Source organism: Xyrauchen texanus, chromosome 4, assembly GCF_025860055.1.
Source record: "Xyrauchen texanus isolate HMW12.3.18 chromosome 4, RBS_HiC_50CHRs, whole genome shotgun sequence".
Classification (NCBI taxonomy): Eukaryota; Metazoa; Chordata; class Actinopteri; order Cypriniformes; family Catostomidae; genus Xyrauchen; species Xyrauchen texanus.
Genome location: NC_068279.1, coordinates 27,437,034 through 27,459,855, shown reverse-complemented (window position 1 = coordinate 27,459,855; position 22,822 = coordinate 27,437,034). Strand labels below are relative to the sequence as shown.

Genomic DNA, 22,822 nt, shown 5'->3' with positions numbered 1-22,822 from the left:
TAACTGCTGATCAGGAATTTTCACGTGCAGCAGTCTCTAGTGTATACAGAATGGTGTCAAAACAAAAAACATCCACACTCAAAAAAATATTTTATTTTTAAGATCCATTTCATTTCAATTTAATAACAAATTTCCATCTAATTGAATTGAATAGTCTTGAAGAAAATGTCATTAATAAAAAAATTATTTGGTTAAATATTAGGCAATTCAATTAGATGGAAATGTGTTATTAAATTGAAATGGATACATCTTAACAATAGGCTAAAATATTTTTTTGAATGCAGCAAGCTGCAGTTCTGTGGGCGAAAACGGGAGAGATCAATGAAGAATGGCCAGACTGGTTCAAGCTGACAGAAAGGCAACGGTAACTCAGATAAACACTCAATTGTACAATTGTAGTGAGCAGAAAAGCATCTCAGAATGCAAAACACATCGAACCTTGAGGCGAATAGATGGGCTACAAAAGCAGAACAACACATCGGGTTCCACGTCTGTCAGCCAAGAACAGAAAACTGAGGCTGCAGTGGGCCTACCATCTGTGTACCTCAACAGAAATCCAGATTTGTCAGATCAGGTGAGGTTTTTACAATTTCTACGGTCCAGTTTTGGTGAGCCTTTGTCCACTGCAGCCACAGTTTCCTGTTCTTAGCTGACAGTTGTGGTACCCTCTACTACAGCAGAAGACCTGGAGGGGTCTTCTGCTGCTGTAGCCCATCCACCTTAATGTGCGATGTGTTGTATGTTAAGTAATGCTTTTCTGCAAAGCACTGTGTTTATTTGGGATACACTGTCACCTTCCTGTCAGCTTGGACCAGACTGGCCATTCTACTCTGATCTCTGTCATCAACAAGGCATTTTCATCCACAAAACTGCCGCTCACTGGTTGTTTTTTGCAAAATTCTCTTTACACTCTAGAGACTGTTGTGCATGAAAATCCCAGGAGATCAGCAGTTACAGAAATACTCAGAACATTAACTGAAGCTCCTGACCCATATCGTCATGATTTCATGCATTGCACTGCTGCCAAATAATTGGCTGATTAGATAATCCCATGAATAAGTAGATGTACAGATGTACATAATAAAGTGGCTGGTGAGTGTATGTATGCATATATATATCTCAAACCACCCTGTGTCTTACATCTTTCACAGAGCTGCAGCTTTTTGCTGTCTGTACTCCATCATCCAGCAGAACAGAGGAGACGTCTAGAGATAAACATATTTTCACATGAGAAGCTTTAGCAAGAGTTCATTCAACAAGACTGAAATAATTTATTATTGTACTTTTTTAATTGTATTCTGACTTAAAACATGACATGGATTCAGTGTTTATTCCCTTCACATCTAAAAATGAAAAACAAGAAAAATATTTAAATATACTAATAATAATAAAAACATCTACTTATTTTAATAAACCAACATCATACTGTTGTTAAATTATCCAACAATGATAAATTAGTCTTGCAGAAAACTGGACTTGACATGATGTTCTGATCTTCACATACTGATGTCACACTTACCCTTTAGTTCAGAGGAGACTTCTGTCTTAGTTGACTGAGTCTTTCCATCGACAGTTTGGTATTGTTTCCTGTCCACCATGTCAGTCCTCACTTGTCCCAGAGTCCTAAGGAGACACATGATGTCAAACGCTGCATCCCCTCCCACTGACAGCAGCTCTAATACCTGCATACACACCCCAAATATGTTGTTTTCAGTCACTGATAACAACATCCAGTTCTGGGAATTAATACACCTTCAAACATTATGTTGTATAATCAAATGAAAAAGAAATTAAATCACATTTAAACACACCTAGACACTCACCTGCAAACATTTGTAGCTCTTGAGCTCACTCAAGTTCTCCTCCAAGAACAATAGGTAGATACCGAGGTCATCATAGCGCCGTGTAGTCGGCTGTAAATCCAGGGCATGACCGAAAGCAGGCAGTAGGCAATAGGGACGGAGGAACTGAGCACGCTGGTGCTGGCGGGCAGGCTGGAGGGCAGCGGAAAGCACGGCAGGTACTAACAGTATATATACCGCCAGATTAATGCAACTTAGGACGTGAAACACACCTACTGCTACAAGCTTACATTGCACTGCATCTGGTATCCCACTCTCATTTACTAATATACCTGGAGACAACAAACACACAAACACACACACACACAAAAACACACAATTCAGTATACAAACACCAGCAAATCATTAGTACACCAGCCAGATTAAGAGACACAGTTTCACTCTAATATATTGATCTGGTCATACTTCATTAATAAGGTGCATCAGATACATGTGAATACACACAAAGACAGACACAACTGTGCTATCATGATGTAACACAAACCTGTGCGCAGATTACAGTAGAACTGGTCACTGGGTGACACCCAAAAGATGTAGTAGGTCAGATAAAAGCAAGCCAGCAATAAAGTGAGGAGTGTTAAAACCCGACAAAGGAGATATTTTGCAGCCAAAGCCCATGAAGAAAGTTTTGTCTTTAGGTACTGCTCTACCAGAGGGTATTTAAAACAACCTTCAGTCAATTCAAGACCACTGAAAGACAGAGAGAGAAAGAGAGAGAGAGATTGATTGGCAACAGTGTAACATATAGTCATGCCAATAAAGTAATTGAAATTGAAAAATTTAAATTTAGAGGAGAGAGAAAAATTTGAGATTAGATTCAGGCTAAAATTGATAAGGATAGGTTAAGATTTTGGGTTAGAGCTGAGCTTCAAGATAAAAACAAGATCAAAGTTAGCTCGGAATAGCAAAATAGTCAGCATTCATGCAAGAAAAAACTGGAAAGAGTAATAATATTCTGTGACAAAACACACTATTTTATTTAAGGTGGGATATTTAGTGAATTTAAAGGAATATTCCAGATTCAATACAAGCTCATTCAACAGCACTTGTGGCAAGGACGTCACCGCCCCTCTTCGAATGATTAGCTAGAGGAGGAGTTATCAATCAAGAACTAGTGGAACAAAAGGGATGCAAAATGCCCCCTGATTTACATGAAACTACTCACAAGTTTCAGAAAATTAAATGCAGAACTTGGAAATAAAAGCAAAGAAAATACAGTGTAAGTGTACAAAAACTATAATTAAAATATGAGCAAAATTGTCAGAGAGCACAAAAAACAGTAATATAACCAAGGAAAACATGATTTTGTTTGCAATTCTGATGACTTTGCTTTAATTTTTCTGGTTATAATATTTTTGGCCAAACTGGAGGTGTCAGAATAAACACCTTGGCATACTACCTTACTACTCTTATTACTGGCATAGCAGAAGTAGTAAGTGTTGTATGTAAAGTATGCAATTGCAGCCGCAGCCCATGAAACAGGAGTCTGGCCAATCTTGAATGAGCTGTGTCATCATCAGTGCTTGTGCAGCTCCTCTGGAGTAACTGCAGCGATTGCATCAGCTGGCTGCTCTCGATGTACTTTGATGGAACGTCACGGTGACACGGCGCCGGTTAAAATAAAAAAACATTTCTTACCGACGTGCACTGCTTAAAGTCCAGTGCCGATCATTCTGCGCAGCTCTGCATGAAGTCGAACACACATATTTGAACCATAACGGCACAGTGTCTTCACGCATTTGCTTAATTTGCGAAACACCAAAGACAGTAAACAAATCATAGATGATAAATTATCTCTCACTGGAGCAGTTTTAGAGCTTGTAATGGATATATTTTTCTTGTAATGGATAGATCACAATGACCTTTTGATATTGACAACAGAACTATTCATAACTGTTTCAAAACAAATAAATGTTAGCAATTCACAATTAATGTAATTTTGGTAACTTCATAAAAGGTTCCATTCGTTAACATTAGTTAATGAATTAGGTATCATGAACAAACAATGAACAGCCTTTATTAATTATAACGATAGTTAACAAAATTATTCGCTGTAAAGTTGTTCATTGTTAGTGCATTCAAAGTGCATTAACTAATGTTAATTAATACAACTTTACAACTTGCATTTAACTCAGATTATTTATTTAATGAATGCATTATACATTCCAACAAGAGATGTTCACTCTCTTTTCTCATTGATTTTGCCACATAACTTGGTGTGTTTAAAATTGACACACTTGCTGGACCCATCAGAATACAAATTACAATTTTGTCCTTGATTTTTTTAAATTCTTTTAAGTAATTCTGTTTTAATGACTAGCATTGAGTGGATCCCAAATCTCACAGGCTAGCTGTGGGAGGGAACCCTAACATGTACAAGAGTTGAAATGTGTAACAACCAAGCCTTCATAACAGTTTCGAAGGTGAAGTAAATTCAAGCTTTTGCTTTGAATGCATACAATATATTATTGATTATGCAGATTAATAGGCAGCACACAGGCACCAACAATGGGAGGGTTAAAATGGTAAGAAAACATGTAGAATTCATGTTTTCTTTATTGAATAAGTTTAGCGTGAGATGTACTATTCAACAATTTCACACTGTACCTGTGTGGGTCCTCTGCCATGTCTTTGCCTTCAAGGTTGGACGTTAGGCTCTTGGCAAGGCGGATGGCACGGTTATAGCAACGGTCAAGTTCCTCCATGATAAAACTGAGGTCAGAGGAGAGGGAAGGGGCAGCCATAAAACGCCAGAAGAGAACAGGAATATACATGAGGATTGCGACCAACAGAAGGATATAAGGAAAGAACTGCAGGAAAAGAAACAGAGAACAAATGAGAGGAGAAACAAGCAAATTTGACATATCCCTGCTCATAAGGGTGTTTGTGAATCATCAATGAGACTGAAGGGCACTCCCAAGTAGATGTTGGACGATATTCAATAATAAGGTATACTGTGATAATTAACATGCACAATATTGTTATTGTGAGCACTTCATATGGTGAACAATTCTAAATAACCTACTGTAAGGGGGTCCACCTATTGGTCCAATGGCGGCTTCCAACAGCGTGGATGAAGGTCTCCTGCATGTTCTGTCTTATCGTGCGCGTTCAGTTTAAGTTATTTAATTCCAATTACATAACTATATTATTCATTTTAAGATCCTCGTTTATTTTATCTGACTCCAATTATAAAAGTTTCTAAGGATATATTCATATTCTAATATTAGTTATTATTATTAAATTTGATTTAACATTGAATCATCATATTTAACTATTTTATATTGTGCTCGTTCATTCGGATTCCTGTCGCTTAGAGAGTCTCGCGCCACCCGTGAACGCAGATCTCACGGTCACAAATTTAGTCATTAAAACAGTAATTGACTAAATACTAATTAGATGGCTGCTCCTGCTTGCCCTTTTATCTACAAGTACTTTGTTTAGTCCCCTTAGATAGTAAACACTTAATTAGAGTAACATTTCTACCCAGAGGTTATGACCACTACATTTACAAAGATAGACCAACATACCCAAGTTAAAGTAGTTTTATATGATCATGCCATAGTTTCCTACGTACACTTAACTAGAAAATATTACAATAACCAGAGGTTTAGACTTAACCCTATTTAGGCTTGGTCGACACTAAACGGAAATTCCCTATCGAGCCTGTACACACTAAGTACGCTAGAAATAATGCCTATTAGTTAGTGGGAGCTCTAAAGTCTCAGTTGGTGTGCCCCATGCTCAACTCAACTGGCTTTAGTCCGCTGCTAACCTGGTCGAAGGTTTGCGGAAACAAGGACTTAACGTAATCTACTAAAGACAATAGTTTCAGAGTAAATCAGAATAAACTCAAATGTAACAATTTATTGACCAGGTAACATAATAAATTAATCAATTCCAGTTAGACAGTGATAAGTCAAATTTAGACATTTGATCAAAACCTAAGAAATACAAATTGCCATTACCTGATATACAGGTCCTTCTCAAAAAATTAGCATATTGTGATAAAGGTCATTATTTTCCATAATGTAATGATAAAAATTAAACTTTCATATATTTTAGATTCATTGCACACCAACTGAAATATTTCAGGTCTTTTATTGTTTTAATACTGATGATTTTGGCATACAGCTCATGAAAACCCAAAATTCCTATCTCAAAAAATTAGCATATTTCATCCGACCAATAAAAGAAGTGTTTTTAATACCAAAAAAAAGTCAACCTTCAAATAATTATGTTCAGTTATGCACTCAATACTTGGTCGGGAATCCTTTTGCAGAAATTACTGCTTCAATGCGGCGTGGTATGGAGGCAATCAGCCTGTGGCACTGCTGAGGTGTTATGGAGGCCCAGGATGCTTCGATAGCGGCCTTAAGCTCATCCAGAGTGTTGGGTCTTGCGTCTCTCAACTTTGTCTTCACAATATCCCACAGATTCTCTATGGGGTTCAGGTCAGGAGAGTTGGCAGGCCAATTGAGCACAGTAATACCATGGTCAGTAAACCATTTACCAGTGGTTTTGGCACTGTGAGCAGGTGCCAGGTCGTGCTGAAAAATGAAATCTTCATCTCCATAAAGCTTTTCAGCAGATGGAAGCATGAAGTGCTCCAAAATCTCCTGATAGCTAGCTGCATTGACCCTGCCCTTGATAAAACACAGTGGACCAACACCAGCAGCTGACATGGCACCCCAAACCATCACTGACTGTGGGTACTTGACACTGGACTTCAGGCATTTTGGCATTTCCTTCTCCCCAGTCTTCCTCCAGACTCTGGCACCTTGATTTCCAAATGACATGCCAAATTTGCTTTCATCCGAAAAAAGTACTTTGGACCACTGAGCAACAGTCCAGTGCTGCTTCTCTGTAGCCTAGGTCAGGCGCTTCTGCCGCTGTTTCTGGTTCAAAAGTGGCTTGACCTGGGGAATGCGGGGATGTTTCTACTCCAGACTCAGTCCACTGCTTCTGCAGGTCCCCAAGGTCTGGAATTGGTCCTTCTCCACAATCTTCCTCAGGGTCCGGTCACCTCTTCTCGTTGTGCAGCGTTTTTTGCCACACTTTTTCCTTCCCACAGACTTCCCACTGAGGTGCCTTGATACAGCACTCTGGGAACAGCCTATTTGTTCAGAAATTTCTTTCTGTGTCTTACCCTCTTGCTTGAGGGTGTCAATGATGGCCTTCTGGACAGCAGTCAGGTCGGCAGTCTTACCCATGATTGCGGTTTTGAGTAATGAAACAGGCTGGGAGTTTTTAAAAGCCTCAGGAATCTTTTGCAGGTGTTTAGAGTTAATTAGTTGATTCAGATGATTAGGTTAATAGCTCGTTTAGAGACCCTTTTCATGATATGCTAATTTTTTGAGATAGGAATTTTGGGTTTTCATGAGCTGTATGCCAAAATCATCAGTATTAAAACAATAAAAGACCTGAAATATTTCAGTTGGTGTGCAATGAATCTAAAATATATGAAAGTTTAATTTTTATCATTACATTATGGAAAATAATGACCTTTATCACAATATGCTAATTTTTTGAGAAGGACCTGTAAACTACACACAGTAAACTGTGTGGGATCGTTTGACTACAGAGAACCCTGCACAATGTGTCACATTTCCTTAAATACCCAAACCATGAACAAAGGGAATTTTGGGAGTGGTTAGGTTTGGAAGTCCTGGGGACATACCTCATTAACAAACAGATGTTTGTGCCTAAATTGGCCTGAGGTTAGATAGAGGTCAGATGTGAGATTTGTGTTTTATTGTCCTTGCTCAGTAGGATGTGTTGATGTGTGAAAATGTTCTTCTGTGTGAGAGTTTTTATGACTTCTTTGACAATTACGACCTCTTGATGTCAGCCTTACACTACAAACCAAATTATTTAGATTTTTCTGAATGCACTGTAGCATTTCCATCAATAAATCAACATTCCCAACACTTTAACTCTTACAGTAACAGGAAGACATAACAAATTACAAGGAATCGCTCAAATTTGTGTTTCTTTTTCAATTAAACGCTTCCCTCAAAATGTTACCATTGTTGTTACCTTTTCATTTGCAATGAAAATAAACTGAAGATGAACAAAATCTTGTAATTAAGAACAATAAAGTTTATTTATCTTTCAACCAATTTTGTAATTCAATACAATACTGTGATAATACCGTATACCGTGATAAATGCTTAAGCAATTTAACCTTCGTTAAGCCCCGCCTTAAAAGCGCTTCTGACCAATCCTGTTTTAGCAACTTTTGCCCTGCCTCCATTACTTTGACACACATTTGCTATTTTCCAATGAGATCCTATGAAAGTAATATGTGTTTGAGTACTTTTAAGTGGAATGTTATCAAAATAAAAGAAAAAATTTAAAACAAGTTGTTGCCAGGTCCTTTGTAATAGTGAAACCAGTTACCCAGAGAGAATATCCATAGTTTTTACTTCTCTTTTAAAATAATCTTTAAAATAAAATCTGGAGAAGAGCATGTTATGGATTATGTGTCAGCCCTCATTCCCAAATAATCATAACACACCAGAAACGACACCTACATTTGCTCTAAGGTAAAATAAAGCTAATAAATGGATGTTAATATATTTATGCATTTATTCAAGTCATAGTAAAAGCAATAGTAAATAAACAGTTAACGGCATCAAAATGAGTGTGTTATGAGATGTGTGTTATGAACTGTAACAGTTCTGTTCACTTACGCTAATGTTATTACATGTGTAATAACTATTAAGTAAAAAATTATCTTTTCAAGTGCCTATAATAATAGTTTGCCTTGAATCTGATTCACAGTCTCCACAGTTTGTAATCAAATTACTGTGTTAATTAACAATATATTTTACAAAAAACTTCAGATAAATATGTATTAAAATGTCACTTCATACCAGCCCATGTAAAAATATTATCCATTCCATATATGAGAATATTTTGACAAAAACCACGTCCTTCAAGGCAATCTCTCATTCTTTCCAATGGGGCGCTTTGCAGAGCTTGTCAGTGCAAGCAACCATAACTAAGGGTGGCAGAGCTTAGCGAAGGGTCAATTATCGTGATATGAAAATTTGATTCCATCACATCCCTACTGAGACATATGGTCGTACTGCAGCATGATGACGTAGTGGATATAATCCACTATGACATTGACCTCAATGTCATACTAGTGTTTATAATGTGCATGAACACAGCTACATATTATATTATTTAGTGATGTCAGTGTGGCATATAGCCTATATGAAATTTAGTTTGACAGGTTATATTAGCCGGTGTCTGTATAAGTTTTAATTTTTTAATTAATCCATATACCAAATGTTATTTTCTCTCTGGCAGCTTCAAAGTTTGGTGTTTATTTGAAATACTGGATATTTGCATTGTTTTGTATTTTATCTCCACAAACTTCAGCCGTGGCCAAAAGTATTGGCAGTGATATAAACTTTGTGTTTTGCAAATTTGATGCTTCAGTATTTGTAGATAATTTTTTCACATGTTTCTATGGTATACTGGAAAACAATGATGAGTATTTCATGAGTTTGAAAGGCTTTTATTGACAAAAACATTCAATATATGCAAAGAGTCAATATTTACTGTGTTGACCCTTGTTCTTCATAACCTCTGCAATTCACTCTAGCATGCTAGATATCAGCTTCTGGGTCAAATCCAGACTGATGGCGATCCATTCTTGCCTTATTAGTGCTCGGCTTCTGTTTGTCCACTCGCCTTTTGAGGATTGACCACAGGTTCGCTATGGGATTAAGATCCTGGGTGTTGCCTGTCCACGGATCCAAAATTTCAATATAATGATCTCTGTGCCACTTCATTATCACTCTTGCCTTGTGACATGGTGCTCCATCATGCTGGAAAATGCACTGATCATCACCTAATTGCTCCTGGATCGTTGGGAGAAGTCGCTCTTGCAGGACGTTTTGACACCATTCTTTATTCATGGCAGTGTTATTGGGAAGAATTGTAAGAGAGCCCACTCCCTTGGACGAAAAGCAACACCACAAATGGATGGCCTCAGGATGCTTCACTGTAGGCACAACACAGGACTCATGGTAGCGTTCACCTGTTCTTCTCCCGACTATCGAATTTCAAGATGTCCCAAACAGTCGGAAGGGGGCTTCATCAGAGGAAATAACGTTGCACCAGTCTTCTGCTGTCCAATCCTTGTACTTCCTGCAGAGTTTCAATCTGTCCTTGATGTTTTTCTTGGAGAGAAGTGGCTTCTTTGCTGCCCTTCTAGACACCAGGTCATAATCCAAAATTCTTCACCTCACTGTGTGTGCAGATGCACTCACACCAACCTGCTGCCAATATTGAGCAAGCTCTGCACTGGAGGTGACACGATTCCGTAGCTGACTCCTGGACACACTGGGATGTCCTGAAGCCTTCTTCACTTCAGTTGAACCTCTCTCCTTGAAGTTCTTGATGATCCGGTAAATGGTTCTTTCTGGTGCAATATTCTTTGCAGCAATTTCCTTGCATGTGAGGTCATTTTGATGCAAAGTGATGATGGCTGCAAGTCTTACTTTAGAGGTAAACATTGCTAACAAGAACACAATGATTGGAAGCACTTCTTCCCTCCTTTTATAGCAATAGGTCTGCTCTTATAATCCAATCAGAATGATAGAGTGATTTCACCTGACTAGTACTTGTTCACACTTTCCCAGGTGCTGCTGATATGATTAGTGAAATTATGTTAGCTGGTAATTTTTTCGCCAGTGCCAAAAAACAGTGAAATGTGGGTTTTTGTGATAAAAGTAAATTTTTTTGGCCAATGAAGATTTTTGCAATTAATTAAAATGCATCTGATCACTCTGCACAATAATCTAGAAACAATGTGAATCAACACCACAACAACTGAAGCATAAAACTTTGTGAAACACAAAATGTATGTCACTCCCAACACTTTTGACCACGGCTGTAGTTGTGCCATATTGTAATCAACCATTGCAGGATGCAGAAAGATAAACATTTTCTTCTTTTTATTCTTGTCATCATAAGTATTTAAGACATGCTATACTAAAATAAGATTTGAATCCCAAATCATTTTAAAGAAGAAATATGACTGTATATGTTCTCGAAACAGAATAAAAAAAATCAAAAAACATATAGCCTAATAGTTCTCATCCATTCCAAACAAATTCACTCCAAATAGTCAGCATCCTCTCAATAATCTTTAGATGACTGAAATCCCAGAAGCTCAAAAGTTATTAATATGATATACTATATTATAAACATAAAAATGTTTAAGGATATACAGTCATTATTGCACTCTATCACTTTTTATTTACACATAACGCTACATACTGTACATGCCGAATAAAATGTTTGCATTAAAAACATCCAGTATATCACGGCTCCATATGTTTTAAATCCATTAAAACATGGATTTAATCCACTATGTAATGGATGTCAATGACGTAGTATATGAAATTCACTATGTCATCGTGCTACAGTCCACAGTGAGGACCTCTTGGACCTAGGAGGTGGGCAAGATGGCGCCTAGTAAAGTCGCAAAAGTTTGTGGCCGAGTTGGTGTTTTCAATTTTCATCCTTTATTATCCTCTTTCCAAACTCCATTTGTATCTGTATCGCATGGATTAACTTCACCGGGAAAGTGCTTTGCCAACATTGCAACTTTCATCAGAGACCGCTGAGCACTGTAGCCAGCTAACCACAACTTTGCTTATCTCCGGCTAAGCTAACTTGCAACATGTCTTTGTCTGAGCACGGCGCTAAGCGTAAAGATAAATAAAAAATTGTATCCACCAAAAACGTGAAGAGAACAAAAGTTCGCGAAGGCATCTGCTGTAACAACTGGTGTCCAGGCTCGTTCTACAACTACTGCCCATGTTCCCTGCGAACATGACTATACTTTCTCCAACATTTGCAGTCAGAGCCCAGAGCTATCACCCATGCTAGAGTCCGACCCAGATACCCCTGCCAAACCAGAGGGAAAGAGACTCAAAGGTGACTTAACTCTTACTGATTTGCAAGACAACACTGCTGCCATTATCAACGTGCAAGCTGATAACCTGGAGAGCATGATCAATCATAACACTGTCAGCATCGAAGGCCTGAAAAAGTCCATTGACTTTGTGTTTACTGAGAATGAAAGCTTGAAAACAGACTTGAGATCGACAAAGCCCACGTGGGAGAATAATATCCAGAAGTTCAAATCAACGAGGCAGAAAGGTACCAGCGCAGATGGAAACTCAGACTCCATGGTATCCCTGAGAACAAGCAAGAAAACATAAAGGAGAATGTTACTGACATTTGCTGCGCTGTTGTCGGGGAGACGCAGGAAAAGATCAGAGAAAATACTGACATTGTTCACCGTCTGGGTTGCCATAACGACGCGCAGAAGAGACCGAGGACGACCATCATCCGCTTCTCCAACAGATCGGCGTGGGACCTGGTGTGGAGAATGGCAAAGGGATGTAGCTTCCTCAAAGAGAATAACCTGAGATTTACAGAAGATATAACCGCGGCTGACAAAGCTATTCGGGAGAAATTTTGGCCATTGATCGATGCTGCCAAGAAACAAGGAAAGAAAGATCACTTCGCTGGGATTCGCGTGATAATAGAAGGCAAGGAGATACGCCCACCGCTGTCTCCACTATGAGCACAACCGACACCGGCTCAGATGAACACTACAAGACCTCCCTGATGGTCATCTGTAGTCACGATTCAAAATTTGCATAAACACTGTTTATAGGTAGGCTTACAATTCCGTTTAAAACTGTTGGGCCTGTAACCAGTATAAGGTCATTCCCGGTTGGTTTAGTCTAAAATCCTTTGTTTTGACTTTGTTTTCTTAAGGGATGAAAATTGTTTGTTGTTGTTGTTCAAGTTACTTAATTGAATACTAATTACACTGTCTTTATCAGTTGTTTCTCTCAATGCCAGGAGACTTTTTTCAGGAATCACATTCAGTGGTAAATGATGCTGCCTTTTGGAAAACTCAGTGGGGAAATGACATATGGTTGTCGCCTTGTTCAGAAAGATCTGCAGGGGTTGCTATCTTAAAGAATAACTTTGATGGAGATGTCTTGCACTCAGAAAGTGACCCCAATGGCCATTACATGTTATTAATTCTTAATATTGATAACAAAATTCTCCGGCTTACCAACATATATAGACTCGAAAATTACATTTTGCTTGATGTTTTAGAATCCCGTTTTTTACATTGGTTATCCAAATACCCAAATTTACTGCTTCTGGTTTGTGGTAACTTCAACATTGCTTTAAATGGTTCCTTAGACAGATGGCCTCCAAATTCAATAAATTCCTCATCTTCCAATTTGTTGATATTCATGCAAAAATTCAACTTGATAGACATATGGAGGGAAAAAAATCCTAATGTTAAACTCTATACATGGATTAATAAGGCTTGCACTTCAATGTCACGTATTGACTATTGGTTAATGTCTGACCACCTAAATAGTAATAGCATTGTGGTTGATATACTAACACTCCATTAACAGACCACAGAGCTTTGTCACTCCAAATCTCTTTTAGATCCAAAGCTAGTCAATCATTAAGAGGCTCCTATTGGAAACTTAATAACTCTAAAACATGACCGAGTAATTAAGAAGGTCCAAACATTGAACAAGGCTTTAATAGAAAAATTATTTTCCAGAAACTGGAAGCTCTTTAAATTTGAGGTGTCAAAATTCTTAAGAGAGGTACGGGTCCTTTTTATCCAAATCCAGAACAGCAGAAGAAACAAAAGATAATTACCAGAATACCTGCTCTCTTTCAGATTATGCTATAAAATCTATCAGAAAATGACAAACAGGATTTAATTTAACTGCAAAATCACTTGAATGAAATATACAGAGCAAAAGCAGAGGGAGCCTTTGTGAGGTCAAGGTGTAGATGGTTAGAGGAAGGAGAGCAAAACACTGCCTATTTCTTCCAATTAGAACGATCCCGCAATAAATCCAACTCTATTCAGCATTAATGGTGTTATTAATGATGATCCCCAAAAGATAGCTAATTACTGCTCCACCTTTAATAAAAATATGTATAAATCTCAGTATAATGAGGAAGCAGCAAACAAACAAAGTCTTCCTTGAATTACCAAAAAGATCTTTATGATAGCCCAATAATTGCAGATGAAGTCTTGTCTGCCATTCATCATCTAAAGCTCAACAAATCTCCAGGTGTTGATGGCTTAACCTCTGAATTTGATATTGCTTTTGCAGAACGATTTGCCGTCTTCCTTCACCGCGTGTACACAGAAAGCATTGAAAATCAAACTCTCCCTCCCACTCTATCTTAAAGGGTAATTAAACACCTGCTCAGAGTCTGACTCCACCCACTAGAAATATTTGAAAATGCAGGAAAAGTGGGCAGACCCCGGCGGGGATAGAGGGAACGAACCGAGTGCGGGGCTGAGCGGGGGATGGGGGGCACCTGAGACTCGACGGATTAATTGACAGCTGCTGTCAGACTCTATGTTATTATTATTCCTCACACGGTCGCAAGACGACATGTACATGAATCTGGCGTGGTGAGCTGGAACCTGCTTACGTCAGCTGTCACCGCTTACGTCACGAAGTACCGCAACAGCCAATAGGAAAATTCAACTGCAGTAGCCACCGTTCAACCTGAAGAGGGCAGCACTCAGACGTTTTTACACCATATATTGTAGAATTAAAACACTTTATACACAAATGTCAAAAAAATTACTTGAATCAATGACCAGTACTAATAAAGCCCCATTCTTACAGAACATTAACTAAAAAAAGTTGGTTTAGGGTTTAGTTACCCTTTAAGGACTTATAACCCTTATTCCAAAACATAGGAAAGACCCACTATGCATTGACAACTGGCGGCCAATTTGCCTTCTTAATAATGATTACAAAATCCTAGCTCTAGTTTTTGCCAAAAGATTAAAAGCTGTTTTGGACCAAATATTGATGAAAACCAAACCGGGTTTATGAGGCATACACATATATAAAATACCATCAGGGTTGTGCTGGACCTCATTGATTATGCTGATCTTAGTGATGATGATGCTATATACTGTTTCTAGATTTCTGCAAGGCTTTTGACATAGTCGAACACAACTTTCTCTTTTTTTTTTTTTTTTTTTATTATTTTTATCAGAACAAGGTACATTGAAAGTATACAGTGACATAAACACTATTGAAGGTCTTGCTTTTTAAAATTTTCCACCCACAAATTCCCATCCCAACACAACTTTCCCAAAAAAAAAAAACCATAAAAAAATAAATAAATAAATAAATAAATAAAAAATACAAATAAAAAAAAATAATACAAAAATAATAATAATAATAAATCAATAAAGAGGGGGGTTGTTTAATAATCAAATCATTTTAAAGAGGGAGGAGTATATTCTTCTCAAAATAGTTTATTAAAGGGTCCCATGTTTTGTAAAATGTTCTGGTTGATCCCCTGAGAAAATATTTAATTTTTTCAGTTTTTAGAAACATCATTAGATCACTAAGCCATGCTGACATGGTAGGTGGATTGTGTGATTTCCACTCTAGGAGAATTCTTCTTCTAGCTATTAATGTGGCAAAAGCCAGGGCATTCTCTTTATTTTTAGCTATTTGGAAGTCATCAGCCTCTAACTCCAAACAAAGCCATTATTGGGTTAGGGTGAATTTTTAATTTAAAAGCTGAGTTTAAAATCTCAAAGACTGAAATCCAAAATTGTCTCAGTTTAGGACATGACCAAAACATATGGGTTAGATCTCCCTTTGATGCCTTGCAGCGGTCACACGTTTCATCTATATTTGGGTACATTTTAGCCAATTTTGTTTTACTATAATGAATACGGTAGAGAACTTTCATTTGAATCAGATTGAGTCTTGCACAGGATGAAGTCCCATTTACTCGATCAACAGCTCTAACCCAGGTGTCTTCAGATATGTCGATTCCTAACTCTCCTATCCATTCTGTTTTGATCTTTTCTATTGATACATTTTGGAACAACATGATCAGGTTGTATATTTTTGAAATGGATCCCTTAAGGTGTGAAGGGACCCTCAGAACTACATCTAAACGCGACTCAGAGGGCAATTGTGGAAACACAGAGCAGTGGGCTTGGATAAAGTGACGAACCTGAAGAAATCGAAAAAAATCGGAGTTTTGAAGACTACATTTTTTAACAAGATCATTGTAACTAGCAAAATTATTATCAATAAAAAAGTCACTACATTTAACTAGGCCTAGATGCTGCCATTGCTTGAAAGTAGAATCCAGCTTGGCAGCTGGGAAAAGATGATTATTACATATGGGGCTTTCCAAGGAAAAATCTGTGAGTTGAAATGCTTGTCTAAACTGGTTATATATTTTGAGAGTCGAAATTACAACTGGACTTGAGGAGAATTGCGATGGTGAGAATGGTAACTTCATTGTAATCAGCACAGCAAGTGATGTTGACTCGCATGATTTAGCTTCTGCTGCACACCAGTCTGTATGTGGAGACTGGAACCAATAAACGACTTTTTGTAAATTTGCTGCCCAATAATAATTTAACAAATTCGGAGAGCCAATCCTCCATCCTTTTTGGTCTCTCAAGAAGCTCTCTGCGTATTCTTGGTTTTTGCCACCCCAAATAAAGAAAGACAGCAACCTATTAGTTGACTGAAAAAGGACTTTGGCAGGAAAATTGGAAGACTCTGAAACAAATACAATAATCTGGGTAGCACATTCATTTTAACACAATTGGTTTTACCAGCTAGAGACAAATATATAACACTCCATCGTTGGAAGTCAGATTCAAGTTTTTTAAGTATGGGACTGTAATTTGCTTTAAACAGATCAGTGTATGAACGAGTAATATTAATTCCTAAGTATTTAAATCCTGATTTTGATATGCAAAAGGGCAAGTCTGTATCCATAATCTGATCTGCCAAATGGTTTATAGGGAAGCATATACTTTTGGAAAAGTTTAGTTTATAACCTGAAAAGACCCCGTAGTCTTTAAATATCTTCACAATCTGAGAGGCACATGACAGCGGGTTAGTTATATATAACAATAGATCGTCAGCATATAAAGAAACTTTATACTCGACATTCATTCTTTTAATACCACTAATAGACTGTGAGGTTTTGAGTACTGATGATAGTGGCTCTATAGCCAAAACAAATAGTAAAGGGCTAAGGGGACAACCTTGCCGTGTACCTCTAGACAGAGAGAAATATTGTGAGCATATTTTATTTGTGACTACAGCTGCCCTTGGTTGATGATAAAGCAGGCGAATCCAAGAAGTGAATTTTGAACCGAATCCAAATTTGTCTAATACTGCAAATAGATAGTTCCATTCAACTCTATCAAATGCTTTCTCTGCGTCCAGAGAAATAATCACTTCAGGACTTTCCTCCGGCGCAGATGAATGCACAACATTAAGAAGTTTTCGAATATTGATGAAAGAGTGACGTCCCTTAATGAAGCCCGTCTGTTCTTGTGAAATAACGTCTGGAATTATATGCTCTATTCTAGAGGCCAATACTTTAGATAAAATTTTTACATCCACATTTAATAAGGAAATCGGTCTATAGGAACTACAATCCAGGGGGTCTTTATCTGGTTTCAGGAGCACTGTAATATGGGCCTGTGTAAGACTTGATGGCAATGTTGACTGTTCGAGAGAATTATTGAACATACTGAGAAGTAGAGGAGACAATTTTGAAGAAAATTTTTTATAAAACTCGACGGGAAATCCGTCTGGTCCCGGGGCTTTACCGCTCTGCATGGCTTTGATTGAGTCTTCTATCTCTCTAAGTTGTAAAGGTTTATCCAGATTACTCTTTTGATCTTGTCTAACTGAAGGTAAGTTTACATTAGCCAGGAATGTTGACATAAGAGTGTCGTCCTGTGGAAATTCGGAAGTATACAAATCTGAATAGAATTTTTGAAAAGTAGAATTAATTTCTTGAGGATCCAATGTAATTTCTTGGCAAGTTTTCCTAATCTTGGGAATAAGCTGGGATGCTGATTTAATTTTTAACTGTTGGGCGAGAAGACGACCTGCCTTTTCTCCATGTTCATAAAACCTAGCACGGGCAAAAACCAAATCACGCTCTGTTTTTTCTGTTGATAATAAATCATATCGTGTCTTAAGGCTCAGTTTTTCTCTATGTAGTTCTGGTGTTGGAGCCATAGCATATTGGTAACTTTCTCTTATAGGCCTTAGATAAATTTGGCTTTTGCACTTACTTTTGTACAGTCATTAAAACCATATATAAAAATGCAAATTGTTCAATTAGACTGTATGGAGGCACCTCACCTAGATTTGACCTAAAGCGCGGCGTCAGGCAGGGGTCAGTCCTGTTTCACCATACTTGTTTGATTTGTGCTCAATTACTCTCTGATTTCATTAAGACCAGCCCCTTGAAAGGTATCACAATAGCTGAAAAAGAAATAATCATTAGTCAGCTAGCTGATGATACTTCCTTATTTTTAAGGGATGCCTCACAGGTTTCAGTTGCTATTGATAAAATTAAGACATTCTCTAAAGCCTCTGGTCTATTCTTAAATATCAATAAGTGTGAGCTGCTCACCCTTAAAAACTGTAACGTTCCATCTATCTCTACCATTCCAGTGAAAGAGTCCGTCACCTACCTTGGAATTGTTATTAACAAAAACAATGACACCAGATGCTCTTTGAATTTCAACTCAGTCGTAGGAAAGGTACAGAAAAATGGAATTTATGGCTTCAAAGAGACTTTTCTCTTAAAGGAAGAATTTTGATAACCAAAGCTGAGGGCATATCTCGTCTTACTTATGCAGCCGTATCTCTAGATGTCAACAAACGGATCTCTACGGTCATTGATAACTTTGTATGGAGAAATAGAACCCATTATGTTAGAAAATCAGTATTAATGAACTCCTATGTAAATGGTGGTCTAAACATTGTTGAATTCTCTACCCTCAACAATACCTTTAAGATAAATTGGATAAAACAGTTTTAAAAAAAATCCAAACTCAATCTGGAATTTTATTCACAACTACCTGTTTTCAAAGCTTGGAGGTCTTAAGTTCCTCTTACTTTGCAGCTACAATGTGGAAAAAATCCCCTTAAAACTATCAAACTTTCACAAACAATTGCTTCTTTCCTGGTCCTTAATTTATAAACATAACTTTTCCCCTCAAAAGTACTACATCTGGAACAACAGAGACATATTTTATAAACACAAATCATTGTTCTTGGAAAACTGGTTTGTCCATGGAGTTTATCTGGTTAAACAGCTCCTCCATTCTAGTGTTGAATTAATGTCATACTCCGAACTTCTAGACAAGTATGGTATTCCTATACCGCCGCAGGAATATGTCTTAGTGTTTGATGCAATCCCTTCTGGTGCTCTAATGCTTCTTAGAAACTATATAGTATCTGTACCAACTTTTTTGCCACTGGATCCTTGTGCGACTACTGTTGGCCAGACCTGTTTCTCCTCTAACTTGAGAAACAATAACCGAGCTATACGTACTCTGTTTCAAAAAGAAATAGTCTCTGTTCCAAATGTTGTTCCTTATTGGAATAACCTTACTCCAAATCTGGACTGGAAGAAAATTTGGTGCTTACCTAGGACATTGATGTGGACTGCTCATTTTGTCAAATGGCTCAAGAAGACCTGCATCATTTATTTTGGACATGTCCCCACTCTTGCACTTTTTGGCAAGATATCTGTACATTTATCTCCCAATATATTGACTTTGAATTCTCACTTTTCTATGACAATGTATTGTTTGTTTTATTACATACCCTTCTATCATACCCTGGTTGTTTGCCCTGCATCTAGCTAACATTGACAGAGTTATAAATAATCCACATGAACTTGTTATAATTTGCAAACAGTAAAAATATTGCAAACGTATACATTAGATGATCAACTTGCAGTGTAAGGCTTGTCGATTGCCATTGTCAGTTTGCTCGTTCCTGTTGTGTGTCCTCAACCTGGCAACCCGCGTGAGCTTGGAGTCTGGGGAGGAGGGGGCGGGGGACTGCAGTACCCATTTGAAATGCTTGATGTCAATGTTTCATTTTGTCAATGAAAGCATTAATAAAAATTAAAATAAATACAAAAAATAAAACCTCTTGGACCTACTCCCAAGTTAAGAATTCATTACATTACCTTATGCAGTCGAAGGGGGACGCTGTAAGCCCCATCCTCCCTGGGCTGGGTCTCCACTGCAGCCCAGCAGAAGGAGTCCACATAGGCAGACTGTCGCCATGAGAAGTTAGTGGGTGGGAAACATGTGATCTGAGTTCCTATGGAGGAAGGAATAACATGAAGCAAAGAGTTTTTAATCTTTATAGCAGGAGAAACCGAAAGAACTTGGGCTGTGTTTAAAATGATGCATCTCTTACATGCACAAATATCTTACTACTTATAGGAGCAATATGTAACATTGACATCAAGCATTTCAAATGGGTACTGCAGTCCCCCGCCCCCTCCTCCCCAGACTCCAAGCTCACGCAGGTTGCCAGGTTGAGGACACACAACAGGAACGAGCAAACTGACAATGGCAATCGACAAGCCTTACACTGCAAGTTGATCATCTAATGTATACGTTTGCAATATTTTTACTGTTTGCAAATTATAACCAGTTCATGTGGATTATTTATAACTCTGTCAATGTTAGCTAGATGCAGGGCAAACAACCAGGGGTGGGGACTGGGAAGAGAAATCAGCCCAGGATTTTACATAGAAACTGGCCCAAAAGTTGTTGAGCCGGGGGGCCCCGTCATTCAGCCATTTGGCCAGTTTCGCATCCGGCCCGGTTCTCCAGATGGCCAGTCTGCCCCTGATCGTCCTCAAAGTGCGTCGGCCCACAGGGAAAATACCAATGGCAGAATACCAATCCAGGCTAGATGTATGCATGTATTGCTGGCTTCCATGGCTGCAGCGCACTGTGTTTGCCTGCTAACTTGTTTCTGATCTGGAAACCAGGGGTACTATTACTATTGAAAAATGGACAGCGGACGGGAGCACACATGCCAAAATACAAACAGAAATTGGACTGCAGTACTTAAGTGAATACCAATTTATGAATTAAAGTTAGTAAATAAGTCAGCTGCAGTCATTTAATGTGCGTTTGCAATGTGAAACAAAGGTTCTCGTTGCCGTTAATGATTTGAATCCTCCGACTTGCTGTAGATAGATGAGGAGTTATGTACATGAGCAAATGAATGGGCTAATGAAGTTAAGTGAGGCGCTAAAATAACATGCGTTAACTTAACTCGTAACGGTGTACAGCATTTATGTAACGCCTAATGGTGCGTTCACATACAAAGCGAAAAATACATTTTGCTACGCAATGCTCGCGCGAGTTTGACCCCTGGATTAAATTTGTGTTTAAACTTGCATTCGCGCAAACCCGCGAGTATTCCCCCTTCTCTTCTGGAAAAGGACAGGAGGATGGGGCTTCTACGACAACTTATCTATCCGCCATCAACCATGGCCGATATCACAACGATTGCTGCTCTGTATCTGTTGTTGAAGTCCCAGATACGTTGACATTGTGTGATACTATTCTGGGTGCCCACAAACCGCTAAGTACCATTTTCTCATTCATTTTTCATGATTTCTTCTGCTACTATGGCAGTGACATCCGGACAATCTCAATGTTGATGGGCTTTCGTGACAACAATTCAACTCGCGCAAATGAAGCGTTTTCACGCCATTCGCTTCATTTGTGCAGCCCGCCGTGAATTTGCATCTATTTTGAATGCTAAACACTTGATTTGCGTTGTACGCGAATTACTTAAGGCCTTATGGCGTTTAGAAAACAGCATTTCAAAGCTTAATATGGCGATACAAAACACGTGAATTTTGACCCTTATGGCTTTCCATAGTTCATCGCCATATGACGGGAGAAAGTATTGACAGATAACATGCGCAATAAAACAAGAGTTCATTCAGTCTGCAAAATATGACGTTACCTTTTGCTTAAAAATCACTGTATTGATCTTTATAGTTAATACATTATACGTTTTGTGTTGTAAACGCTCATTGCGCTTGTTGCATCAGAACTGACGCGCCTATTCAGGGTTTACACAAAAACCCGTTTATTATCGGTTTGCTTGAGTCTCTTTGTTGCAGTAATCGACCGTTTCAATCGATGTGTTAAAATCTGGGCTTCGATCTGTAAAGTAATATGCCAATATCAAATCTTCTACCTAAACACTGGGAAATAAAGTGTCTAAGTGTTTGTCTTTTGTTGTTGTTTTTTTCCCCAAACAATTGCTCATTAAATTAAATGCTAAAGTAAACCAGAGAAACGGCCTAACCAAATACCCGAATGGGCTTCGTAAATAATATTTCAAAATGAGTTTGAGAGTATCTCCAATGTGTAATCTCTAATATCTTTAAATGGCGTTTCGGTTTTAAGATGGATTGAATATAGCCACGTACGGAATAAAGAGATCGTCAACTCACAGGACAACCTTTCTTTTTATAATTTATCAAATTCTAAGCAGGGTTTTATTTACTTTTACGAAAATTACGGTAGGTATAAAATATTTTACTGACCCACGGAGACTTCTTGTGCAAAGGCGAGTGAGATGAGTAACAAAGGAAGCCCAACCGCGATAAAACTGACCAGTTTGTCTACTGCCAGTTCCAGCCGCACGCCTTTATACTTCGATTCACTCGGTTCTTTCAATAAGAAATCAGAAAATACATATTCTGTCGCGACGTGTGCTATAGCCATTGTTGATATGTATTATGTGACAAGTGCACCGCTAGTTCCGGTGGGCGGTTAACCAACCAGTATGAGACAATGAAAACACATAAGAAAAATATTACGAGGATGATATCAAATAAAGACAGCAGTAAAGCTGGTCTTTTAAGCTAAATATATATATATATATATATATATATATATATATATATATATATATATATATATATATATATATATATATATATATATATATATATATATATATATTTTTTTTTTTTTTTTTTGTCATTTCGAATAA

At 38.0% G+C, this 22,822-nt stretch overlaps 1 protein-coding gene across 2 annotated transcripts; it reads right to left on the bottom strand.

Moving 5' to 3' along the window:
- Positions 1 to 990: 990 nt before the first annotated feature.
- Positions 991 to 22,551, bottom strand: LOC127639745 (pannexin-1-like). 2 transcript variants are annotated; one of them, XM_052121953.1, is made up of 7 exons: positions 22,371 to 22,551; positions 19,971 to 20,107; positions 4,470 to 4,672; positions 2,347 to 2,552; positions 1,824 to 2,134; positions 1,520 to 1,682; positions 991 to 1,205 (listed from the first exon to the last, which is right to left on the bottom strand). In XM_052121953.1, exons 1-7 carry the CDS (start codon positions 22,549 to 22,551, stop codon positions 1,120 to 1,122), a joined length of 1,287 nt encoding a protein of 428 aa, XP_051977913.1. In that variant the 3' UTR covers positions 991 to 1,119. The 2 variants fall into 2 exon arrangements, 1 of the variants encoding a protein (XP_051977913.1); XR_007970005.1 differs by having other exon boundaries at positions 1,068 to 1,205; positions 1,520 to 1,623.
- Positions 22,552 to 22,822: the final 271 nt, after the last annotated feature.